This window comes from Elephas maximus, chromosome 24 (genome assembly GCF_024166365.1).
Source record: "Elephas maximus indicus isolate mEleMax1 chromosome 24, mEleMax1 primary haplotype, whole genome shotgun sequence".
Taxonomy (NCBI): Eukaryota; Metazoa; Chordata; class Mammalia; order Proboscidea; family Elephantidae; genus Elephas; species Elephas maximus.
In genome coordinates this window covers 6,788,777-6,814,003 of record NC_064842.1, presented here as the reverse complement: position 1 = coordinate 6,814,003, position 25,227 = coordinate 6,788,777, and the positions used below count along the sequence as shown (strand labels likewise).

Genomic DNA, 25,227 nt, shown 5'->3' with positions numbered 1-25,227 from the left:
AGTCATCTTTCTGTTGGATCTTTGCCACATTTGAGGCTGTTGACCACCCCAAGTTTCTTAACAGTTTTCTCCTCTGATACTGTGGATTGAATCATGTCCCCCCAAAATATGCGTCAACTCGGTTAGGCCATGATTGCCAGTATTGTATGATGGTCCACCATTTTGTCACTTGATGAGATTTTCCTAAGTGTTGTAAATCCTATCACTGTGAAGGATTAGTGGCAGTTATATTTATGAGATCGACAAGATTAGATAGTGTCTTAAGCCAATCTCTTTTGAGGTATAAAAGAGAGAAGCAAACAGAGAGATGGGGGACCTCATACTACCAAGAAAGCAGCGCCAGGAGCAGAGCGCATCCTTTGGAGCCTAGGTTCCCGTGCAGAGAAGCCCCTAGACCACTGGAAGATTGATGACAAGAACCTTTCTCCAGAGCCAACAGAAAGAGAAAGACTACCCCTGGAGCTGGCGCCCTGAATTTGGACTTCCAGCCAACTGGACTGTGAGAGAATAAATTTCTCTTTGTTAGAGCCATCCGCTTGTGGTATTTCTGTTATAGAAGCATTAGATGACCGAGACATCTGGTTCCTGTGATACTGTGTCACTGTTTCTCTGACTGTTTATTCTCTATGTAACAACTTTTCTTCTTTCTAGATCCCGCCAAGTGCATCCCACAAACCTCAGTCCTTGGTCCTCTGCTCTGCTGCTCAGATACCTTTTTTAAATCAGGTAGAAAATCCTATTATCTTATAATGATGGCTCTAAAACCTTTATCTCCAGCTCTGACCCTTCACCTAATCTCCCATTCAGTAGTTCAGTACAGAAAACATTTGTCGAGTGCTTACTGTGATATTCCAGACACTCTGCTAAGAGACAGGATCCCAATGGCCTTATATCACCACATGGAGGTGTCCTAACACCATCACACACTCAAAATGCTCAGAACTTCTTTTTGTAAGCTTCACCAACTGCCCCATTTAAAATGTTTCTTGTAAACACCCCTGCTTTTGTTATCATTATAATCATTAATCAGCTCTGCTAAGATAAAAATCCAACTATCTCAGTAACATACAAAATACAAAAGTTCATTTCTCACTCGCGTTACACGTAGGCTAAAGTTCCCTGTAGCTATGCTGCACAAGTCTATTCATCCCAGCTCCAGGGTTAAAAGGAGCAGCCCAGACCTGAGGTGTGTTGTTCTTGTGCCAGAGCCAAAGAGTGAGGAAACCTCTTAAAGCTTCAGCTTGGGCATGGCGTAGGTCCCGTTTGCTCATAACACGTGATCAAGCCCAAACTCAGTGGAACGGGGGTGAATAATCCGTTCAAGAAGAAGGGGCAAGTGAATAACGTTGAACAAGAATATAACTCTATCATCATGGCACATATGGGGGCAGTGGGGATTCAATGGTAAAATTCTCGCCTTCCATGCAGGAGAGCCAGGCTCGATTCTTGGCCAACGCACCTCCTCTGTAGCCACCGGCCTGTCAGTGGAGGCTTGCATGTTGCTATGATGCTGTACAGGCTTCAGGAGATCACCCAGACTGAGATGGACTAGGAAGAAACGCCTGGCAATCTGCTTCCAGAAATCAGCCAATGAAAATTCTGTGGATCACAACAGTCTGATCCCACTGTGCATGAGGTCGTCATGAGTTGTGGGCTGACTCGACAGCCGCTAACATATTGAAACTAATCACCAACCATGCTGACCATGGGAAACATCTTCCAACTGTATCCCTGTGCATCATTCATTTATCCAGTCAGTGAAAACTTCTGCAAGATATTCTATGTAAGACTCCCTGTAATAAGGCTGGGATATAATAAATAGAACAGTCACTGCCGTTCAGGAGCTCCCAAACAAATGAAAGAGACATGTAAATAAACAAATGAGTCATGGTAGGACAAGCTACGAGAGCAAAGCATTAAAGAGGTACACTTCAGCCTCCCTGAACCCTACTCCTGCTTGAGGAGGTCAGAGAGGGCTAACCATCACGAAATAAAGTCTTGAAGGGTAAGGAGGAATTCAGACCAATTTGGAGCAATTTGAGTTCATTCCACGCAGAGTGAACAACATTTGGAAAAACACACAGGTAGGTGAGGAAATAGCATATTTGGGTAATGGCAAATGGTTTAATGTGGTCAAAGCGTATTTATACAGATGTAGTAAAAAAGGGAGGCTAGATAAAAAGCAAATGTCAGATTACGAAAGACGTGACAATGTCACGCCAAAAGGTTTGAACTTTATGTTAATAGGAAAAGGACTTCAGGCAGGGAAATAAAATGAGGAAGTTTATATTGTAATCAAAAGACTTTTATGAGGGGAAATAGAAAGGTTCTAATGATCTGATAGAAGGCAGAGAGTAGGAAGCAGGGAGTGAGAGGTGGTGGGGAGTCTAGGATGACTCCTAGTTCCCCCAGGCTTGGATTTCTGGTTGAACGGTGGCACTACTGGCCTGAATAAAGGGATACAGAAGCAGAATCAAGTTTCAAGACCTGAGAGATATCCAGAGAAAATGTTTAGTAGGCACTTAGGATATGCATCTCCATGGATCAGGAGCATAGAACCTTAAGCATGTCATTTAATCTCCCTGAGGCTCCATTCCTTCTATAAAATGAAGAGAACATCTGCTCTTTCTACTTGGCGGAAGGTGGCCAGGATCACGTGTGATAAACTCGTTGCCGTTGAGTCAACTCTGACTCACAGTGACGCTATAGGACAGAGTAGGACTGCCCCACAGGGTCTCCAAGGCTGTAAATCTTCACAGAAGCAGATTGCCACTTTTTTCTCCCATGGGGCAGCTGGTGGGTTTGAACCTCCAATCTTTTGGTTAGCAGCTGAGCACTTAACCACCATGGCACAAAGGGCTCCTATATGAGATAAAAACCAAACCAAACTCGTTGCTGTCGAGTCGATTCTGACTCATAGAGACCCTACAGGACAGAGTAGAACTGCCCCATAGAATTTCCAAGGAGTGACTGGTGGATTCAAACTGCCAACTTTTGTTTAGAAGATGTAGCTCTTAACCACTACACCACCAGGGTTTCCATATGAGATAAGGAATGGAAAAAAAAAAAAGTTTTTTAAACAATAAATTCCTTTAAATATGTAGGAAATTATTATCAAGGTCACACTCAACGCCTTAGCAGCCTTCCACTGCTCCCCAAACTCTCTACTCCATCGAGATCAGCATCCTGTTTTCCAGCATACTGTGCTCATTTCCAACTTCAAAACTTCACTCACGCTATTGCCCTCCTGAAACACCCTCCCTCCTCCAAATCTATCATCTATTGTTCCATGGAAGCTCAACCCACATCTCATTTCCTTGACCTTCGGAGCCAACGGTAACGGCCCATTCTGTGGGATCCTAGCATTCTCATTATCTCTGTGCATGCTCATGTGTATATACACTTGGGGCGGGGGAGGGAATCCTATTTTTCATTGATCTTAAAATAGTTTATTTAATAAACTATGCACTCGTGTTGTTTAAAATTCAAAAGCTACAAAAGAATTTATGGAGAAAAGCTTCTTTCCCACCTTTATTCCTCAAGTACTCAGTTCTCTTCCCCCAGGCAATTAATGTTGTCAGTTATGGCACATCCTTCCGGAGTTACCTAGGCAAGCAAATTAAACCGGTGGCTTTCAACTCATGCTCCGCTGTCTCAGGTGATAAGAGAGGCCACAGGCAAAGAGTCAAACCGGGGGAGTTTCTCCAGCTTCCGAAACAACTGTACTGCTTATATCTATTGTGTGTAGAGACCTCAAAACTTTGTCAAAATTTTATTTGAGGAGTTCTGTTACTAAAACAGTTTTAGAATAACTGACCTACACCATTCATTTTATAATTTAATCACATACCATATGGTATTATTACCTTCACTATTATTATTACTTACTGCTGTTAGGCCAAAAATAAAGTTATATGGACTAAATTAGGGCAGTGATGGTTTAAGTATAGTTACTATGCTAGTATGTGGAACAGGATAATTTACAGAGATTCAAACAATATCCTCAATTCATGTTCAACTCCCCAAACCAAGAAAATAGCAGGCCCTTTCATACACTCTTGCTTCAGAAGGTATGTATAGTTGTTTACCCCCAGCTTTATTTCTTAAAACATGAACTTCCAGATACTGTGCTAGGGGGTAAGAGGAGAGGTGTAGACAAAGAGAAAGAAAGAAGCGTACTCCTGGGAAAGAGCTAGGTATTCACTTTGTAAAATGTGGAAATACAATATTGTCCCCCCGCCAACACACACACATTGGTGGCATAGTGATTAAGAGCTTGGCGGCTAACCAAAAGGTCAGCAGTTTGAATCAACTAGCTGCTTCTTGGAAACCCTGTGGGGCAGTTGTACTCTGTCCTATAGGGTGGCTATGAGTTGGAATTGACTCAGAGCAATGGGTTTGGTTTTGTTTTGGCATTGTTCCTGGTAATCCGAGAAGCTGGAATACATAAAAAAGAACAGGGCATCAGGATTGGAGGAAAACTAATCAACAACCTGCAATATGCAGATAACACAATCTTGCTTGCTGAAAGTGAAGAGGACTTGAAGCACTTAGTGATGAAGGTCAAAGACCACAGCCTTCCAATCATCTCATATGCATGTGAAAGCTGCACAATGAAACAGGAAGACAGAAGAAGAATTGACGTTTTTGAATTGCGGTGTTGGGAAAGAATATTGAATATACCACGGACTGCCAGAAGAACAAACAGATCTGCCTTGGAAGAAGAACAACCAGAATGCTCCTTAGAAGCAAGGATGGCAAGGCTTCAATCTCACGTACTTTGGACATGTTACCAGGAGGGACCAGTCCCTGGAGAAGGACATCATGCTTGGTAAAGTAAAGGGTCAGTGAAAAAGAAGGCCCTCGATAAGATGGATTGACACAGTGGCTGCAACAATGGGCTCAAGCATAACAACTATTATGAGGATGGCACAGAACCCGGGAGTGTTTCATTCTGTTGAACACAGGGTCTCTATGAGTTGGAATCAACTCGTCAGCACCTAACAACAACTAACAATAATTGCTCCTGGTGGCAGAGTGGTCACGTGCTCTGCTGCCGACTGGAAGGTCAGTGGTTTGAACCCATCAGCCAGTTCATGGGAGAAAGATGTGGTATTCTGCTTCCATAAAGATTTACAGCCTTGGAAACCTTATGGGGTTGCTTTGAGTCAGAATTGGTGGCAACAGGTTTATTGATCCTAGAAGATGGCTTTTCCTCTAGAAGGGTTGCCTGGTGGCATCTCTAGAGGAGACTGAACTCTAAGCACTAGCGATATCAGTTCTGGCAAACATTCCCATTCCCCATATGTGGCACAGAAGCCGTAGAGTCCTCAAAGCGTAAACCTTGAGGGATCAAATATGTGGGTTTGGACAATGGGTGTCTTTTAAATGAAGGCTCCACGAAGACAGGAATTTTTGATATTCTGGCACTACTTCAGTCCCACGGGATCTCTGTATAACATGAAGGAAGAAAATATCCAGTAATAACTGAGACTGAACTGCCTACCAGCTCAGCAAGAGGAGAGTCTAATTCACTTCATTTAACGGAAAGAAACAAGTGACACTTCTTGCAAACACGATATCCACTACTTGTGCACTGTGAATCTCTAAAAGGGCCACGGACTGTAATTTCGCTTCCCAAACTTGTTTGACTACTAGGCCTTTTTTCAGGAATGTTGTAAAACCAAGATTTTAAAAAATATACTTCAGGAAAAACTAATTTAGTATCTATCTTTATTTGCGTATGTCAATTAGGCTGTAAATTCTTGAAGCTAGGGATTATATTTCTTTGGTATAGCACTGAGCAACCAACACAGTGCTAACATGTAGTAGCTATATAATCAATGTTTAATAATAATAATAGTAATAGAATTAGCTACCGTTTATTAGATACCTTCTATGCCCCAATCTTGTCATGGGTTTATCACTTTCACCCCTATAATAATACTGTCATCTCCATCTTGTAAGTGAAAAAACTGGGGTTCAAAGAAGTTAAGAAAAATTATCCCAGGTCACACAGACAGTAATTGCTGGAGCTTAGACAGAAATTCAGGTTGATTTCTGTGTCTAAGCCAAGAAAGAATACAACTAGAAGACATAGAATGATTAATTTTCATAGGATTCATAAATGCAACGGCTACTAAAAAATTTAACTCTGTGTTTCCTCAATTCAAAGACAATCTTTTCAAAATAGCTTAATGTTTCTGAAATCAGGGAGTATGTTAAAAACACATGCTAAACATTTCTTTTCTTGAAGATCTGTTAATAAAACAATGTATGCCTTACAAATTGCATTGTCAGGGTTCTCTTTAGCTAACCCTGGTCACAGAGCCAGTTATATCAAACCGATCAGGGTTTCTGAGATTACCCACCACTGTTACAAATGTGTGGTGGATAATAAATCCCACCCCACATGCCAAATCCACCCTGTAGAAATCTCAGCTTCCCTCCTTTTTTTTTTTTCTCCCCTGGTCAGTCCAGATCCCAGCTGCTCTACACAGCCCTTTCTTTCTCATCTCCAGTTACCCAGGTCAATGGTTGCCAGTCCCTTCTCTGTTTCTTAGGTCCCATTATGAATTGGAAAAACTCTCAAACTCCAGGGAAAAGGCTACCTTTTTTTCTTCTTTTAAAATTTTATTTATTTTGTTGTTAATGTTGAGAATACACATAGCAAAACATATACCAATTCAACAGTTTCTACATGTACCATTTAATGACATTGATTATATTCCTCAAGTTGTACAACCATTCTCACCCTCCTTATCTGAGTTGTTCCTCCCTCATTAACATAAAGTCTCTGCCCCCTCAGGTTCCTATCTAATCTTTCAAGTTACTGTTTTCAATTTGATCTCACAGTTCATAAAAGAGTATAATGCAGTCCCTTTTTTACTAGTTAAGCTAAATTGTTCAGTTTTAAGATGACTTTAGAGGATATTTTTGGTTTAACGTTTAAAGAATACCTCAGGGCAATAGTTGCAGAGGCTCAGCCACCTTCATGGCTCCAGAAAGTCTAGAGTACATGAGAATTTGAAATTCTGCTCTACATTTTCCCCATTTTGATCAGGATTCTTCTGTGGAATCTTTGATCAAAATGTTTAGTAAAGGTAGCTGGGCACCATCCAGTTCTTCCGGTCTCATGGCAAAAGGAGGGAGTTGATTACGGAAGTAATTAGCCACATATTCCATATCTTCCTTCTGGTCCTAACTCTCCTTCTTCCTTTCTTGCTCCAGGTGGGAAAAGACTACCTTTAATCTAGCAGAAAAAAGAATACAAACGCATATGGCAAGGTCTGGGAGGGGGTCTCAGTACAAAGCTTCCATGTCCCCAAGGGACATGTTTACCCTGCAGAGAGCAGATGTTCACTCTCTCTACCCAAGAACCTCCACAGAACCTCTGTCTTCCAAGGCCTTTTATTGGCCTCACAATGTGGCCATGATAGATTGTATCATGCTTCCTGAGGCTTATTCAGCATCAGGCCCCTAGGTGGTCTCTCTGCTTAGTCCCCACTCATTGGCCTCAGGTGTGGTCTGGCTCTCAGGAACCAGGGGCAAAGCCAAATTGTTTAACTGCAAGGGGATTTCACACTTTGCATAAATCTATTTACTGCCTTTAGAATCTAGGGAAACAAGGAAATCCTCTATTTTCTTTATCTACAACTCCTTACTTTGAGACTGTATGTAAACATACACATTAAAGCTCTTAGCATAGTACCTAAAATATATTAGGTATTGAACAACTGGTAACTATGTGTATTATAACTATTTAAAGAATAAAATGTAGGAGGTAAACATAATCCCATCCAGTAGGTGGTGTGAACTGAACATTTAAAAACCAAATCTGGACAGGCAGATAAAAAAGCTATCTATTATCTGCCTAACATTGTTATATCACTTACAGTGACTCACTTTAACGCTAACAATAGCAAGGTCATATTGCTCCAGTTGAGTACTTTCCCCTCCCAACAGTCTTTTTACATGTCCTTGTTCTCTAGAAATGCCGCTATTGTTAAAGGAACGCTTTTTTTCTTTTAGATTTTTGGTGATTACGTTTGAAGTATACAGAATATTTTTAGGAATATGGTAAGAAAGGTAACCAAGAGTGGTGGAAAATACAGGCATTTTGGAATCACATAAAACTGGGTCTAAACTTGGCTACACTTACTACAAGCAGCATGTCCTTGGGGAAGTAACTGTGTCTTGAGTGTCAAGTTCTTCATCTGTAAATAGCAATGATATTTTTAGGGTTGGTGTAAAACTGTACAGAGTTGGTGTAAGCATTCGAGAGGAACACTGCTTAGTGCGATATTCAGCTCACAATAGGCAGTCAACGGATGTGGTTACCTTAATCTCATTCAACAATTAGTTATTCAGAGCTCATTATATCTTGTGTCCTATTGGGCACTGAATATACAATGGCAAAATAAATGAGCGAATGAATAAATGAATGAGTGGATGAATGAATCAGACTTGTTCTCAGGGAGCTTATTATAGCTTCCCAATGAAAAGAAAAAGGAAAATCAAGAACGAATCTAACTGAGGAAAATCTTCACCTTTTTATTATTGTTTTTCCAAATGAGACAGAAAGCGATTAGGTCCGAATCTGGAAAATAAGTTTGGTTATCAGTCTGGGCCATGGCATTTTTGATCAAACACAGTTGAGACACTAAAGAAGCAAAACAAGTTTTCTCGGTGGCTTGTTACTTGAATTTTAAAGAAAAATACATTTTCAGCAGCTCCAGCATCATTAGAATAAGTATAGATTCCCAAGTTGGCTGCTTCAGTGAGTAACAGTCACTTAAGTGTATCAGCTCTGGTATGTTCAATTTATAAAGAGTATCTCATTAATCACTCATAATCATCAGACTTGCAGCTTGTGACTGGCAATGAAAGCTAGTAGTAACATTTGTGAAATGCATACGCACAGTCTGTTGCCCTCTCTGTTGACAGCATTGGTCAGTACCCCCAATCAGTAACGAATAATGGAACTTAAGACACTCTTGTGAAGTACCCTATGTAGAGTACCTTAATCCTTGATCATCCTACTTCAGTGATCTGATTCTGTCACAAATTGGCTTGGAAGGGCTCTGCCTCTGCACACTCAGCTTTGCTATTCGAAAATTTGAGGCTTTGCTTCAACTGTTTTGACTTCCCTTTTCCATCTGTTTCCAAGCTGGTAACCAAGCAGTGTTCTACAGTGGAACCTGAACTATATATAGTACTGTGTTCTTCTTCTTCACTGATATTGGCCTGATTTTAGTAGTTCAGAAGAGAGAGGTAGAGATAATGGTTTCAAGCTATTATTGAAAAATTAATATGCAACCTGGAGGAGAAACAACTACATTAAAGACAACGTGTTACCACTAATGAAGTATAATGGATAAAGATAAAGCAACATATAACCCTACTCTAACTCACATATTAAAGCCTAGAACTAGGTTGAAACTGAATACCAGCCTCAGCATCCAATATAGTGAGGATGTATTTCCAGAGGTGATTTCCTAAAAGTGGGCATATATTTTGGGCTCCATATAGTTGATCAGAGGAGGAAGCTTTGTTTTTGAACCCAGCAGCTTTTTGAATGAATGTCATTAAGCACCATCTATAAGGGACGCAAGTTGTAACTACAATATTCATGCATTATTAATAGTTATACAATGATGCAGGAGATAATACAAAGTTATGCCACAATGGGCTGACAAATGAGTGGCAAGAACAGCAAGAAAGGAAGATAATATTTCAGGCAAGGAAAATAGCATGAAGAATGTATGGAAGCTAAAAATGGTAAGTCTTGTTTCCAGAACACTCTGTAGACCTATTTAACTAGCATGGAAGTGTCATAAAGATGCAGTAGTGCTGGATAAAACTGGATCTTGGAACCATACTGTGGATAACTTTCAAGGACCCAAGAAATTAGAATTTGAGTTTTTTTTTGCATAGTTTTCTCTCTACTTAAACATGCCAAAAATTACTGCTAACATTTTACTTTCCTGAAACTCATCATAAATAAAATAATTGAACACATTATTTTCACTCACTCAAAATATTTACTGAGTTATTTATTACTACATGCAACATACTTTCAAAGAACTACAGGGAATATAAAGATGAGCCAGAGGCTAATGGATACCGCTTTTAAATGTGTATCTTTCCATTTCAGATAACTTTTACCTTTTGCTATATTGAAAACAAACTATATCTTTAAAAAATGCTGAAGAAAATTTATAAAAGCTAGGTAACTTTGTATATGGCATTGGGTAAGACCCCTAAGGCATATTACGTATGAAAGCTAAAAGTAACTATGATTGCTCCTCAAATTTAAAATTCTTTATAGGTTAGATTAACCATCTATAGGATAACCTTCTGAAGACCTGTATTAACTTCTAGACAGGGGAACCTGTGCTATTAACAAGATTAATGAAAAATGCAGTTTCAGTTGGTTGCTGTTATGGAAGCCAGCTTACTAAGCTATGTTAATTAGAAGAATTATTAAGCTTTCCTTTGGTTCTTGGTAGATTCCTAAAATCTTAAATGACATAACATTAGTTAAGTGGGAACACATAGTATTGAAGTAGGAACTGACCTCGAGATAATCATTTTATTTCAAGAAGTTATCACTGGGAGGTGATGATGTAAAGGCAAAGTTACAGAGAACAAAAATGTGTACAAGACATCAGATCTACCTTATAATAACATCATCATGGTTTTGAACATAGCTATAAGAGAGATACATTATTGTCTGAATATTTTATTTTAGTAATCTGAATTGTTAGACTCTTCAAAAAGTAGTCTCTGTAATTTATTAACATTTTTAAAATTCCCTTGCTAACAGTGAATTTATATATCATTTATTTATATCTACTTATTTCTTCTTTTTCCTCTCTATACCTTTTATGAATACAGAACAATTACACTTAGATACAATTAATCAAGAAAAAAAACGAAGAATGAATTTAAACTATTATGAGAGAAAATAGTATTAAAAAAAAAAAAAATCAGGCAAAGCAATGAAGCAGACCACTGATTTAAAAATCTTCTCATCGTGTGCTGAGAAAATTACCTTTTTTTTAAATTTCTGACACCTTGAACCCAGGTAAGAGCTGGCATGCCAGCGTATACTTCTGCTAGTCTATCGGAGGATATAGACAGCTGCTGTATGCTACAGTTCTCAAGGCAGATCTTCAAACTATTTCAAAATTCAGTAATAAAGAATGGTAAGTAGCATAGAAAGAAACTGCCTTGTTTTTATGTTTTGTGGAATTAATTTGAATACAATATGTTCCCAGTTAACTAATGTATGCCACTTAAGATTTTTGAAAAATCTAATGATAGACAAAAAACAGTTTAAATAATTCAATATTTATTGACTCCTGTTGTGGGCCATACTAATGAAACCAAAATGAAGAAGACTAAACAGGGCTCACACTCAAAGAGCTCACCATCTAAGAAAATGGAGACAATCATTAAAAATTAAATATCAGACACGATGAAAGGTACTTTAACATAAGTAAAATGTTTGGTTTAGTTTGGGTACAAGGAAGCAAGTCACCAATTCTCAGAAAAGGTCTCCTACCAAAAATTAAAGCCAAATTCTGTCCTTAAATAAATATTCACTAGGTTTAGTTTGGGTACAAGGAAGCGAGTCACCAATTCTCAGAAAAGGTCTCATACCAAAAATTAAAGCCAAATTCTGTCCTTATATAAATATTTACTAGCAATAATTTGCAAACTACACGTAAATACTACTGAAGAGAATAAGCTACCTCATACTGTATCATTCGAATGCTAACACGTGTAAATTTTGCAATATTTACCTTCACTATTAGTTGATAATGTTGTCTGCCCAAGTAACTTCTCCACCATTTCTGAATAATTGTTACTCGTCTGTGTAAATACCTGGTAGGATAATTATGCGTATTAGTATGCTTTCATGAAAAGGACGTCTCTTACATTTCAAATGAAGAAATCAAATTCAAAGCCAAGTTTGGGTGCACTTTTAAAGAGTAGAGGGTTATCAAAATGGGATACAGTTAGTTAGTTGTTCCCGGGGGTAGAAAAAGTGCGTAGACGCTATTCAATATTTCTTCTGGGCTTACGGGTAAAACTTTTTTTTTTTTTATTTCAATTAGTTTTCAATAATTAGTCTTTAAAATATTTGTGAAAATTAAGGCTTTAAAGCAGATAATAGGCACATGCTGAGAAGAGGTCAGACACTAACGACCCGAGTGAGTCGTCGCTGTTGTTAGTGCCCGGTCCAGGCAATTCCAATCCAGGGGTCCCCAGGTGTGCAGGACTAGAACTGCTCTATAGCAGTTTTCAAGGCTGCAACCTTTCAAAAGCAGATCACCAGTCCTTTCTTCTGAGGCACCTCTGGGTGGGTTAGAACCACCAACCTTTCACCTAATAGCAGAGCACTTAATGCTTTGCGCCTGCCAGGAACTCCAGGGGGTCATTGTAAGTGCAGGAATCCCCCAGCTTTGTGAAACCTTGCTTTCGCCACTTTGCTTTTACAAAGGACGGACATATCAGTACCTGTTTTCACTAATCTAAAGAAATCTGAAGAGTTTTTTCGCTTTTATGAAAAAAGGAGAGAAGCAGAAATAGCTTCGAGCGTCTATTTTGCAGCAAGCAGTTACAAGAGGCAGCGCCCACCTGGAGCGGCCAGAGCGGCGTGGCCAAGCTCCTTCCTGGGAACTACACTCATCATCCCAGCATCAGCTGCCCTAGCTGTGAACTGTGTCTGTGAGCAGCTCTGCTTTATCTCCATTTATTTTGTGCATCTGTTAGCAAGGCGTGTCCTAAGGTATCAGAAAAGCCTGAGAGAGCTCATAAAGGTTTTATGTGTTATTTTGTATGATTTGATAAGTTATTTTTTAGATTTGGGAGCACGGAAAAAAAATTCCCATATAAATTAATGGTAATTACTTTGCTTTATGCAATTTCTGCTTACAAAAGATTTCATAGGAACACTGTACTTCCGGTTAGTGGTGAAACCAGTACTTAGAAATAATTCTATTAAACAGAATTCCTCTTAAGGTCAAGAAACATTTCCCCTCTTCACTCTTTCTTACATTCCTCAGTCTCTCTGATCTAAAGTCAAGTTAGCCTGGTGGATTAAAAGATACCCTTTGCTTCTGGAGCCTTGGTGACACAGCGGCTAAGAGCTGAGCTGCTAACCAAAAGGTCAGCAGTTCAAATCCACTGGCTGCCTTGGAAACCCTATGGGGCATTTCTGCTCTGTCCTATAGAGTCTCTGTGAGTTGGAATCGACTTGATGGCAATGGGTTTAGTTTTCTAGAAGAGAGACCTCATCTTCACACTTCAAATGTGCATGTCTGGCACCTACTAGATGGTTTGAGAAAGTATAAAAATCTTAAATGACATACATTAATTAACTGGGAACATACAGTGTTCAAGTGGGAACTGATCTCAAGATCATCATATTATTTCGAGAAGCTATCATTGAAATAGGGACTTTGGTGACTTCCTTTAAGGCTTAGCTTAGAAATGTGTTAAAAGTTTTTTCATCCATGGTTTGGATAATTGGATAAAGAAAATGTATTGGAAAGAGTAATGTCATATTGCGGAAAATTCACGGTAAGGGAGGTGATGACACAAAGGCCGGGTTACTTACAGAGAACAAAAATGTGTTCAGGACGTCAGATCTGTGTTATTAAACTTCCTAGGGATTTGCACAGAGACCCAGAACTTACCTATAAAACGATTATTGTTTGAACATTTTATAGACTGTAATGTCCAGCCTACCATCTGAGCTTTCATGGACTGGACATGCTCTTCTTTCAGCTTCTCCAGGACAATATCCGTTTAGAATGGAAGGGAGACGAGAAACAATTTGGGGAAAGTTAGGACAAGGGCCTACGTCAGACAAATTTTACAATCAGACGGCATCTGCCATCAATCGGCTTCATCCACCAACATCATGCTGGAGAGGATGGGAGAATCCCCGCCACTGCTGCCAGTACAAGCCCAGTTATTTGTCACATCTTAGGGAATCCGAGGAAGAGAATCTGGTCAAGTACCTTTATAACATTGGGAATTATTAAAAGTAGAGGTATGTTCAATAAAATTTAGTTTTTTGGTATGAAGAAAAGATGCCAGAAACAGTATGCTATTTCTTAAAACAAACAAAAAGACATCATATAATTTATTAACTTCCTAAAAAAGTTAAAAGATTATCTGAAATAAAAGATCATTTGAAATGAACGATGTATGAAAAAATGTATTTTCTAAGGAATTTTTTTGTTTTTTTCAATCTGAGTTTTCATAACAAAAGCAATATACCTGATATATGCCCGGACTTTGCACCCTCGGAACCAGCTCTGGATTTTAATTGCTGCCTCATTCTCCTGTTTTCTAAATCGATCTGCAACACTAAAACAGCATTTTAAAAACATTTCATTAGTAACTAACATAACTCTATTCCAAGTCAAGCTGTTAAACTTAATTTTTAATTTCTTACAAAATGATAATTATACTTTGAATGCCATGTTAAGGAAAATTAAAATACTAAATAAAGCAAGCATTTCAAAAATCATGAGCTATGTTTTAAAAATTAACCTTTCTTCAAGAGGCCATGTGCTTTCAACAGCTTTACTTTTTTTATTTTTATAATCACCTATTTTGCAACTAATTAATTTGCTAGTGATTTTTATTAGGGAATAAAAAATAAATGTGTTATTTTGTCACTATTTTAAAAACATAATTATTTGAATTTACCATTTAAAGGCTCCTACACATAAAATATCTGCATATTGCACTTAATTCAAGAGTAAAGTGAATTGCCAAGTAAAATGAATCCATCACCCAATGCCTATTTTAGACAGAACTCTCAAAAAATTCATTTCAGTTACAGGAGGCAATGGGCAAGGCCATGGGGCTTATAAAAAGATAAGAAATTCAATTGTTTGATTCTACTGATTTACTGCAAGAAAAAAATCAGTAAAGACCTCCTTAATTTTATCATTCATTACATTTTCCCCTTCCTGTCCCCAATTAATAAAGTGATATTTCTAAGGCCAATGATGTGGACCACAGAGAGCGTCTCTCCTAGAATTCTGGTTGGCACATTTTTAGCACTGTATGTTTCCTATGGGGTCGATGGCAATGGGTTTTGGGTTTGCTGAATGAATAAAAAAATGGCCAACAAAACAAACCCACTGCTGTCAAGTTGATTCTGACTAATGGTGACCCCATAGGGTTTCCAAAGCTGTAAGTCTTTATGGAAGCAGACTGCCACATCTCTCTCCCACATTGCCACTGGTAGTTTCCAATCAACAACCTTTCGGTTAGTAGTTGAGTGCTGTAAAGACTATGTCTCCAGGGCTCCAATGAATGGCTAGTCACCTAGTTTTTACATTTTTTTTTTTTTTAATTCCATTAGAATTATGTTTTCTTAGACAGGTTACTTTTGGTTTTCCATTATATTTTAGACAAAATATACAGATTTCCTTAAACAAAACAGAATGGAAAAAAAAATACTTCAAACAATAAAATTGTTGGGCAATACTATAAAGTCTGCTGATCTGAGAAAGAAAATAGAATTAGCACCTAAGCTGTCAATGACAATAGCTGGAGAAAAGCCAGTTCATGGTGACACTGCCAGAGTCAGAAGAGCACGGGGCTCCGTCAGGTTTTCATAGTTGATTTTTCAGAAGGAGATCTCAAGGCCTTTCTTCTGAGGCACCTCTGAGTGGACTCAAACCTTCAACATTTTGGGCAGCAGCTGAGCACGTTAACCACTTACACCAGCCAGGGAATGAATTATAGTTCTAGGTATGCAAGAAGGAAGCCTAGGAAGCCTAGCTGAGAATCCATAAAAGAAAAGAGGAACAAAAATTTATGCATCAAAGTCCGTGACCCAGATGTGAAAATAGAGAGAGCGCTGTTGAGGATTCACAGAAATCGGTACGGCTGCATAAGGTACAGCACAATGTGTAGAATAAACTGTAAAAACCACATGTAAGAACATAGAGTTGCATTATCTGATAATGGGAAAACACAATGGTAAGATTACTATTTGATGCAATAAAATTGGCTGGACGTAATCAAGGGTGTGAGGCTATTCTAGATAATTAGGAGTAGAAGAAAAGAAAATTTTATTACTGTTGTATGCTTGGACTGCATGTAGCAAATGTTAGAAGAGACCTGTGTGAACTGTATTCTTGGCTCATATTCTGGTACTCCATACGGGACAGAGAACAGCTTAAAGTCCTTTCCTCCAAGGGGCCTTCCCTGAGACTCCAGACTATAGTAGGCCTTTCTGTTACATGCCCTCATAGCTCTTCATAGTATTTACACAATCATAAGTATTGATTGTTTAAGGATGGTCTCTTCCACTAAATTTTAAACACCAAAAGCAGGAATCTGGTTAGTTTTGTCCCACATTGTATTCCCAGTGGCTTTTTTTTTTCACATTGTCTGGCCCAAAGGAAAACTCTACAGCTATTTGTTGAATTAATACTGAATGAACAAGTGGAAGGTGATGTAGTGGAATAAAATGTAATTATCCTCAGACCATCTGCCCCAAAATATCTATGCATCACACAGCAGCTGAAACTTCAAGGAGGATGGAATAACCAACAGGATGAGAGCCATGTCCCACTAAAGAAACACAAGAGCTAAAATAGAAAGAATCTCAGGGCCCCTAATGGGTAAGAAAGTCTCAGCAGAAGTAACAGGGAGAGAGAAAGAAGGGATAATTGGTGTTACTCCTCATATTCAACCTTTGTCTTACCGAAGTTGCTTCCTTTGAGGGAACTGCATGCCTTGATCCCTGTGAGAAACACCTCTGAGAAATGGTAGTAATATCAGAACTTGTCTAACTTCAGGGGGTAATGATCACAATCAGCCCAAAGCTGATATCCATGAGGTGGAGGTCAGACATGCCCCTTCTCTCCAACCTTTTTACCAATTCTGACACCGACTGTCCCATTCACATCACTCTCTACATTGCTTCTGGGTTTGATAATCCATTGCAATGGCCACACAGAACTCCCAGACAGCACTTACTGTTAAGTGGTTTACTAAGGAAGTAACAGGAACTCGGGATCAGGATCAACAAGCTACAACTCAGGATAGGATCAGGAAGCATTCAGGCAAAATCTCCCTTCTTCGGTGCAGGACAATTCTCTCAGCTCCTCTCTCAGGCCCCTGAGGACAGGCTCCTCTTGGCCCTACCACTTGTCATCACCGACTCTGCTGCAGGGCCCCTTCTGGGTCTGCTTCCACCAGCTCTGCTGCTGGGACCCTTCCAGGCCTCTTGCTGTCTTCAGTAGTATAGCCCTTGACCCCTGTTACCAAAGAGGGTTACAAGAGAGCACCTGACTTCTTTTAGTAGGTTCCTCGCCTCCTCTCTCTGCTTCTTCCCTCTTCTTTCTTCCTTCTGGATTCTTCCTGCTGCTTCTCTTCCTGCTTCTTTTTGTCTCAAAAACCTCCGTGGGGCTAGCTACATATATACACAACTCCTTGTCAATGTCAAGCATGGCCCCTTCCAGCAGGGGCCATAAACTAACCAATATCCTGTAGACAGACTGCAGACACTTCATTTGCATGGTAGGCTATAGTCACCTCATTTGCATAGGCCATAATCACTTCATTTGCTTTGTGTATTAACCAATCCCTGCAAGGTACAGACCTATCATAGGACAGGCTGCAGCCCAGGACCAGACAAAAAAATCAAACCACAAGGTGTTTACAGCTTCTCCAGAAAATTGTCAATAAACCTGGACAAAAGTAACAAACACTCTGGGGTAGAAAAATAGAGCAAAAGTAACTCCTCAGGGTTTAGGGGAAAAAAAATCCCTCAAGGTGTTTTTCCAGAGAACTAAAGCGAAAGGCCATATAAAGGAACTCATTTCACCACAACCCCTCACTAGGTCTACTGACAACGTTGAAATCCCTCCTTATTTTAGGATCACAGAGTTGCCGAGGAGCCAAAGCCTACCTCCATCCCCTTAGAAACTTGAATCTTGGGGGAAAAACAGGTATGAAAGAAACTGTTGAGAGAGACAGAGAAAAAATTATCTTACACTAACAAGTACTAAAATATGTGCCAGGCACTATTTCCAGCATTTTATACACCAATGAATTAACCCACATAATCTTTTCAATACCTCTATGAGGAGCCCTGGTGGCACAGTGGTTAAGTGCTTGGCTGCTAACTGATAAGGTTGGTGGATCAAACCCACAAGCTGCTCCGAGCGAGAAAGATGTGGCAGTCTACTTCTGTAAAGATTACAGCCTTAGAAACAGTATGGGTCAGTTCTACTCTGTCCTGTGGGCTGGCTATGAGTCCAAATGGACTTGATGGCAATGGGATGAAGTAATTATTCTCCCCATTTCACAGAGGAAGATATCAAGGCAAAGAGAGGTATAACATGTCTAAAGTCAAAAGCTAGTATGTGGCAGAACCAAGAATAGATCCTAGGTGGTCTGGCTCCAGAGGCTGTATTCTTAATCATCATTGCCGTTAAAGCAGAAAAGAAGAAAGAAAGAAAACAGGGGAAAAGAGGGAAAGTAAAAGGGAAGAAAAGAAAAGGAAAAAGAAAGAATCCATGAATGCCATTTCCAAATATAATACTGAAGTTTTGTGATGTAAACCCAATGTCGTCAAGTGGATTCCAACTCACAAAAAAACCAAACCCACTACCATTGAGTCGATTCTGACTCATAGCGACCCTATAGGACAGGGTAGAACTGCCCCATAGAGTTTCCAAGGAGCACCTGGTGGATTTGAACTGCCGGCCTCTTGGTTAGCAGCCGTAGCACTTAACCACTACGCCACCAGGGTTTCCTTCCAACTCATAGCAACCCTATAAGACAGGAAAGAACTGCCCCATAGGGTCTCCAAGGAGCAGCTGGTGGATTGGAACTGCCAACATTTTGGTTAGCAGCCGAGCTCTTAATCACTGCAACATCAGGGCTCCTTGTGGTGTAAGGTGGACCAGTTCCCCTAATACAATGAAATAAACCAAGAGACTAAGAAAGTGAAGGACGCCAACATTCCCAACTATTCCTGTGGTGAGAATGTGACTCAGAAGTGACTCATATGTAGTGCTGGTAGGAAACAACTTAAACACATGTAGAATACTTGCATTTATATAAATAGAAATCTCACGAATGTAAGCAATGTGTGCACACAATAAAACTATAATGGGAATGATAAGATAAAAATTTCAGGGGACAGTGTTGGAGTAACAGGGAGGGAAGGGATTGGCTGGGATAGGAACCCACAAAGGCCTCAAAGGCATTGGCAGGGTGTATCAAACTGAACAAGGGTATAGGAGAAACTTTTTAAAAATTATTGTTTTATATCATTTACATTGATATATGTATATACTTTTCTGTATAGATGAAATACTCTATAATGCATTTTTTTAAAAAAAGACTGTGGAACTGAATTTTGGGTAAGCCCTAGCACATTGATAATTAAGTTCAAAGAGTAAATTTCTAAAATCTGCCATGTTGTCATCCACTGAGAATTCCATAAGGAGAAAAAAAATGACTTCGTGTTAGGGGGGTCACCGTATTTGGGGAAAAAAAGAAACTCCAAAGAAATTAAAGGAACCAATTAAAAAGTAGCAAAAAATAAACAATTTACAGAAAATACAAACAGCTTACAATTATATGAAATTTCATGAAAAAGTACTCAAATCTCTAAAGATGACATGACTGTTCTATCTCTAAAGATTATAATTCCAGGATGGATTAACGATCCCTGGTGGCACTGTGGTTAAAGTGCTTGGCTGCTAACCAAACAGTTGGTGGTTCGAATCCATCAGCCACTGAGCAGGAAAAAGATGTGGTGGTCTGTTTCTGTAAAGATTACAGCCTTAGGAACCTTATGGGGCAGATCTACTCTGTCTTATAGGGTTGCTATCCTATAGAATCAACTCAACGGCAGTGGGTTTGGGTTTCGGGTTGTTCATAATATTAAGGGATACTGGACTCCATGGTGACACAGTGGTTAAGAGCTATGCTGCTAACCAAAAGGTGGGCAGTTCAAATCCACCAGCTGCTCCTTGGAAACCCTATGGGGCAGTTTTATTGTGTCCTATAGAGTTGCTATGAGTCAGAATCAACTTGATGGCAATGGGTTATGGGCTCCATGAGTACTATCTTTGTAAACCCCTACCCATACAACCTGAAAGTTTAACAACTTATAGTTTGGAAAGATTTACAGAGAAGAGGTGTGAAATAAGTAAAACCAAACAAGGCCCAGTTAGAAGACACAAGCATAGCGCAGTGTCATGGAATCTAACAGAAGGCACCAGAGAGGGAGGCCATGATTAAGCAGTCTCAAACGCTGTGAAGAAATCAAGGAGAATAAGGTAATTGTTTCAAGGGGCAGCGGAGTTGGAGGGAATCCTTCATTTCTCTTCTAAAGTTTCATTGTAGCCAATAACAAGATATGATAGTGGAGGATATAAAATGTCATTTAGGGCAAAAATAAAAAGCAACTCAATATCCAGTAGAGCAGACAACTCAAAGAAGACAGAGTGTGCAAATTTAGATAAGGAGAGAATAGTTTCATTCAATAAACCTGATGTGAAGTAAAATTCATGATAATGGGATAAAACTTTTTTATGGTTAATTAGCCCCCCTTTTGTTGACCATTAACATTTATTGGAACCGCAGTAGATCGGTTCTCCACCTTTTAAAGTGGTCTACTAAAATGCTGAAAACATTAATCTCTCATTCCCTGCCACCAATTAAATGTAAATGAGGAAGAAAATATGAATAAGTACACAGATAGACCTAATTCTTCTTTTGAGACATTGTACTAGTTTGAGCCTGCCCTTTATTTATGATTGACATTAGAAATTCAGAACGTAAACAATCAAATTATTTTGAGTTTATGTTTTTTAATCTCCCCTGGTGATAATGGTAACATATAATATGTATCCAAGGGGAAGATTAAATAATCTCTTTTAGGAGTTATAAACAATAATGTATATAAATATAAGCACATATAATATTAGCCAAGTGCAGTGGTTAAGAGCTTGGCTGCTAACCAAAAAGGTCAGCAGTTCAAATCTACCAGCCACTCCTTGGAAACCCTATGAAGCAGTTCTACTCTGTCCTATACGGTCACTATGAGTCGGGATTGACTGTACAGCAATGGGTTTGGTTTGTGTTTTCGATAAACACCTTAATTAAAAGGAAGAAAACATTAAAAATAATTAGCAGTTAACTTACTGCTAAGTTTTAACTTAAGTACTAAAATTTGACTTCTATACACATTTTTCTGTTACCCTTTTTTTAACAGCTTAAAAAATTAAATTTACAGATACTTGGGTTACCACTGGGATGCTGAATGCTTGGGTTACCACTGGGATGCTGAATACTCATACAATATGTCATGAACTGCTAGACATTTTATGTTTAAAATGAAAAATGAAAGTAACACTTTATTTTAATGGTATATTAATTACTTCTGAATTACAATGAATATCCTATAGCAGTGAATAAAATATGACATCTACATGAATTTGAAATAAATTTATTATGATCAGTATTATCACAATGAATACTAAATGAATTAATAATGATGAAAGACCAAAAATATTACCAGTAATGTAATTAAACATTGAGAGAAAGCTGGAAGTTTCTAGTCACTTCATCATCAACTAGAAATTAGTACAACCCTGGATAACACTATATTCATATGTATCATTAGTGGTCAGAAAGTAACTGACAATAAATAGAAAATGGTAAAAAAAAAAAAAAAAAAAAAGTATGGTTAAGTATCTTTCCAGTAATATACAAAAAATATGCATTTTACACACTAACAGACTGTGCTTAGTGTGACCTATGTGTATTAGATACTGAATAAAAGCTGAAGTAAAAACCCAATCCTCTTTCCTTCTCATTATCATATAACTTGTAACTATTTTAGACACGAAGAATAAAATTCCAGTATTAGCCACCCTATGCCATAAGATATGCTGATGTGCAAAATGATTATATATTTTTTGCACATTATCTCATTGTTAGATCTTACGGATTTCAAGCTGCGTTAAGACAGGGTCTTTACTTGGACCCACAATCAACGCCCATGGAAGTGGCAGTCAACAAATCAAATGGTGCATCAGGCAAATCTGCTTTCAAAGACCTCTTTACACTGTTAAAAAACAAAGGTGTCATTTTAGGAACTAAGGTGCACCTGACCCAAGCCATGGTGTTTTCAATCACCTCACATGCATACAAAAGCTGGACAATGAATAAAGAAGACTGAAGAAGAATTGATGCCTTCGAATTATGGTGTTTGTGAAGAATATTGAATATATCATAGACTGCCAGAAGAAGAAACAAATCTGTGTCGGAAGAAGTACGGCCAGAATGCTCCTTAGAAGCAAGGATGGAAGCTTTGTCTTACATACTTTGTACGTGTTATCAGGAGGGACCAGTCCCTGGAGAAGGACATCATGCTTGGTAAAGTAGAGGGTCGGTGAAAAACAGAAAGACCCTCAATGAGATGGACTGACACAGTGGCTGCAACAATGGGCTGAAACATGGCAATGATTGCATAGGACTGGGCAGTGTTTTGTTCTGTTGTATGTGGTGTTGCTATGAGTCAGAACCACTTAATAGCACCTAACAGCAACAAAAAAGATGGGAACTATGCTTAATCTGTACTTTGTGTTTTGATTATCCCCCATGTCTTTAATAAGAGGCCAATTAATTGATGATGAGAAATGGGATTGTATTTTAGAAGGTAGAAGCTAGTCTTCATAATTATTATTATTTCATAGCCTGATGAATAAATGCGTTACATAAATATTAGTACTAAAACATAAAGTAGGTGCTACTGTAGTTTGTCATAAACATTTATATCAATGCATTTTTTACGAGTTTTATATTTACTTATCTTCCTCTTCCTCCTTTTTCTTCACTTCATTTCCTGAAAAATTCAATACTACTAAAGCCATGGGGAAGGGGTGCAAAGGAAAATAAGGATCTATGCTAGGGAGGGTGTGATAGTTAAGATAGTGTGTCTACTTGGCTGGGCCATGATTCTCAGTGGTTTGGCAGTTTTGCAATGATATAGCTTGGCAGTTATCTAATGATGTAATTTGGCAGTACTATTTTTTTTTTTAGTCATCCTCCATGATGTGATCTGATGTGATCAGCCAATCAGTTGCAAGGTGAGTTTCCTCAGAAGTGTGGCCTGTATTCAATATATATACATATATATACACATATACATAAATATATACATGTATGTATATATACACACACACACACATATATATATATATACATGTATATATATGGATGTTCTGGCAAAGTACACTTGCTTGCTCTGGATCCTGCATCCAGCTCATCATCATCTGACCTCTGGTTCGTGGAACTTGAGCCAGCTGCCTGCAATACTGCCTGTCAATCTTGAGATTCAACAGGCTCCACAGCCTGTAAGTCAGCAGTCTGCTGTCTCACCTGCCGATCTTGGGTTCGTCAGCTTTTGCAGCCACGTGAGTCAGGAGAAGACTCCAACCTATGCCTGATCCACAGACTTGGGACTTGCCAACCTTTATAACCACGTGAGCCATTTCGTTGAGATAAATCTCTCTCTCTCTCTCTATATATATATATACACACACATATTCTTCACTGGCTTTGCTTCTCCAGAGAATCCAGCCTAAGACAGAGGGTGTTAGGCAGGAAGTTGTAGTGGCTTAGCATGAGGTGTCAGAGCCTGAGAGAGGTAAGGAGGGCATTCACAATTGGGGCAGCCTGGGGTAGGATGGCACAGTCTGAGCATTGGAAGGGGAGTGTTCCCGTTGACAGGAACACTAGCTTCAGGGTGTTGAGGCTCAGGCAGGGTGAGGAAAGGGTCCGTGCAGGAAGATGGCCAGCACAGTAAGTATGAGCCCAGGAGTGATGAGGATGGTATCAAAATTAGCAGGGAGGTGATGGCTCAGCATGGAGAGGTAGAGCCCAAACTGGGTGAGAAGGGCATCCATATGAGACGAGGGAAGCTGTGGCTAGAGAAGTTTGGTGACATACAAAGGGACTGATCAAATAATATGCTAAGGACAATGGGAGCCCGGTTTCTCCATGTCAGAAGAGGAAAGGGAGAGAAACTGGAATGAATTCTGTGGTTCTGGATTTGAAATATAAACGTCAGTGTGAACTCATGGATTACAATAGATAGACATGTAAACATGTGTGCAAATGCATACATACATATATTCTCTAGCTCTGGCCTGAGAGGGCCTGAGAGCAGCAATTTTCAACAGCAATGATTATCTACTAAAAGGAACAAGGGCTCTTGGAAAAATGGATGATTCTAGGGTTGGGATAAAAAAAGTAAAAGATGAGCCTGGAACATGTTTTCTGTCAGAAAGCAAGAAAATGCTCAATGATGGGGACACAGAAGGCAGCTGGAAATGGCTGCCATTGGCCCAATCTGTTACTCTTACTAATGGATTTTAACCCATCAAATGAAATAGAAAACTAAGTCCATACTTATATTCATATGTAAACAAATAAATTGAAAGGTCCATGAAGAACAGTATATATAAAAGCTCCAAAGTACCTCTTTAAAAAAAAGAGAAAAAAAAAAAAAAAAAACTTGTTAATTACAAAGAACATCGCAAAGGAGAAGTCTGCCAGATAATACATTAATCAAGTGATTGACATGAACACCATCAGGATAGAACAAATTAAAATCATGCAGTTCTTGATAAGGAGTATTGAGACCACAGCATGACTTCTGTAATATTCCTTCCAAAGACACATAACCTGAATCTAATCAAGATGAAAAATCAGACAAAACTATATTGAGGAAATTCTACAAGAGACCTGTAATCTTCAAAGTGTCAAGGTCATGAAAACCAAAGGAAGACTGAGAAATGTTTCATGTTAAAGGTAACTAAAGAGAAGAGAAACAGGCTTTTTTTGCTATAAAGGACATTATTGGGATAATTGGCAAAGCTTGAGTGGAGTCTGAAGATTAGATGGTAGAAATGTACTGATGTTAATTTCTCGAGTTTGTGATTGAATTGTGGCCATGTAAAGTATCCCCTTGTGTGTATTTTAGGAATGATGGACCATCAGGTTGGCAAATTACTCTCACATGATTCAGGAAACAATCTCTTTGTATTATACTTGCAACTCTTTTAAGTTTGAGATTGTTTTAATAATTTAAAACGTGTGTGTATGTGTATGAATGGCATCTTAATACTGCTTTAATTTTTTTCAAGTAGT

At 38.9% G+C, this 25,227-nt stretch overlaps 1 protein-coding gene across 16 annotated transcripts in view; it reads right to left on the bottom strand.

Moving 5' to 3' along the window:
* The window catches only part of SPATA17 (spermatogenesis associated 17), a 360,593-nt gene that overhangs the window by 328,333 nt on the left and 7,033 nt on the right, over window positions 1-25,227 (bottom strand). For 15 of the 16 annotated variants that reach the window (XR_007515263.1, XR_007515262.1, XR_007515264.1 and 12 more), the window contains exons 2-3: window positions 14,299-14,388; window positions 11,811-11,892 (exon numbers count right to left, since the gene is read on the bottom strand). Coding sequence is in view for 13 of the 16 variants with exons in the window: in XM_049868175.1 (XP_049724132.1) it covers window positions 11,811-11,892; window positions 14,299-14,388 (172 nt within the window). In the remaining 3 variants the exon portion in view is untranslated. The remainder of the gene's footprint in view (window positions 1-11,810; window positions 11,893-14,298; window positions 14,389-25,227) is intronic. The other variant, XM_049868174.1, reaches the window with a different exon arrangement.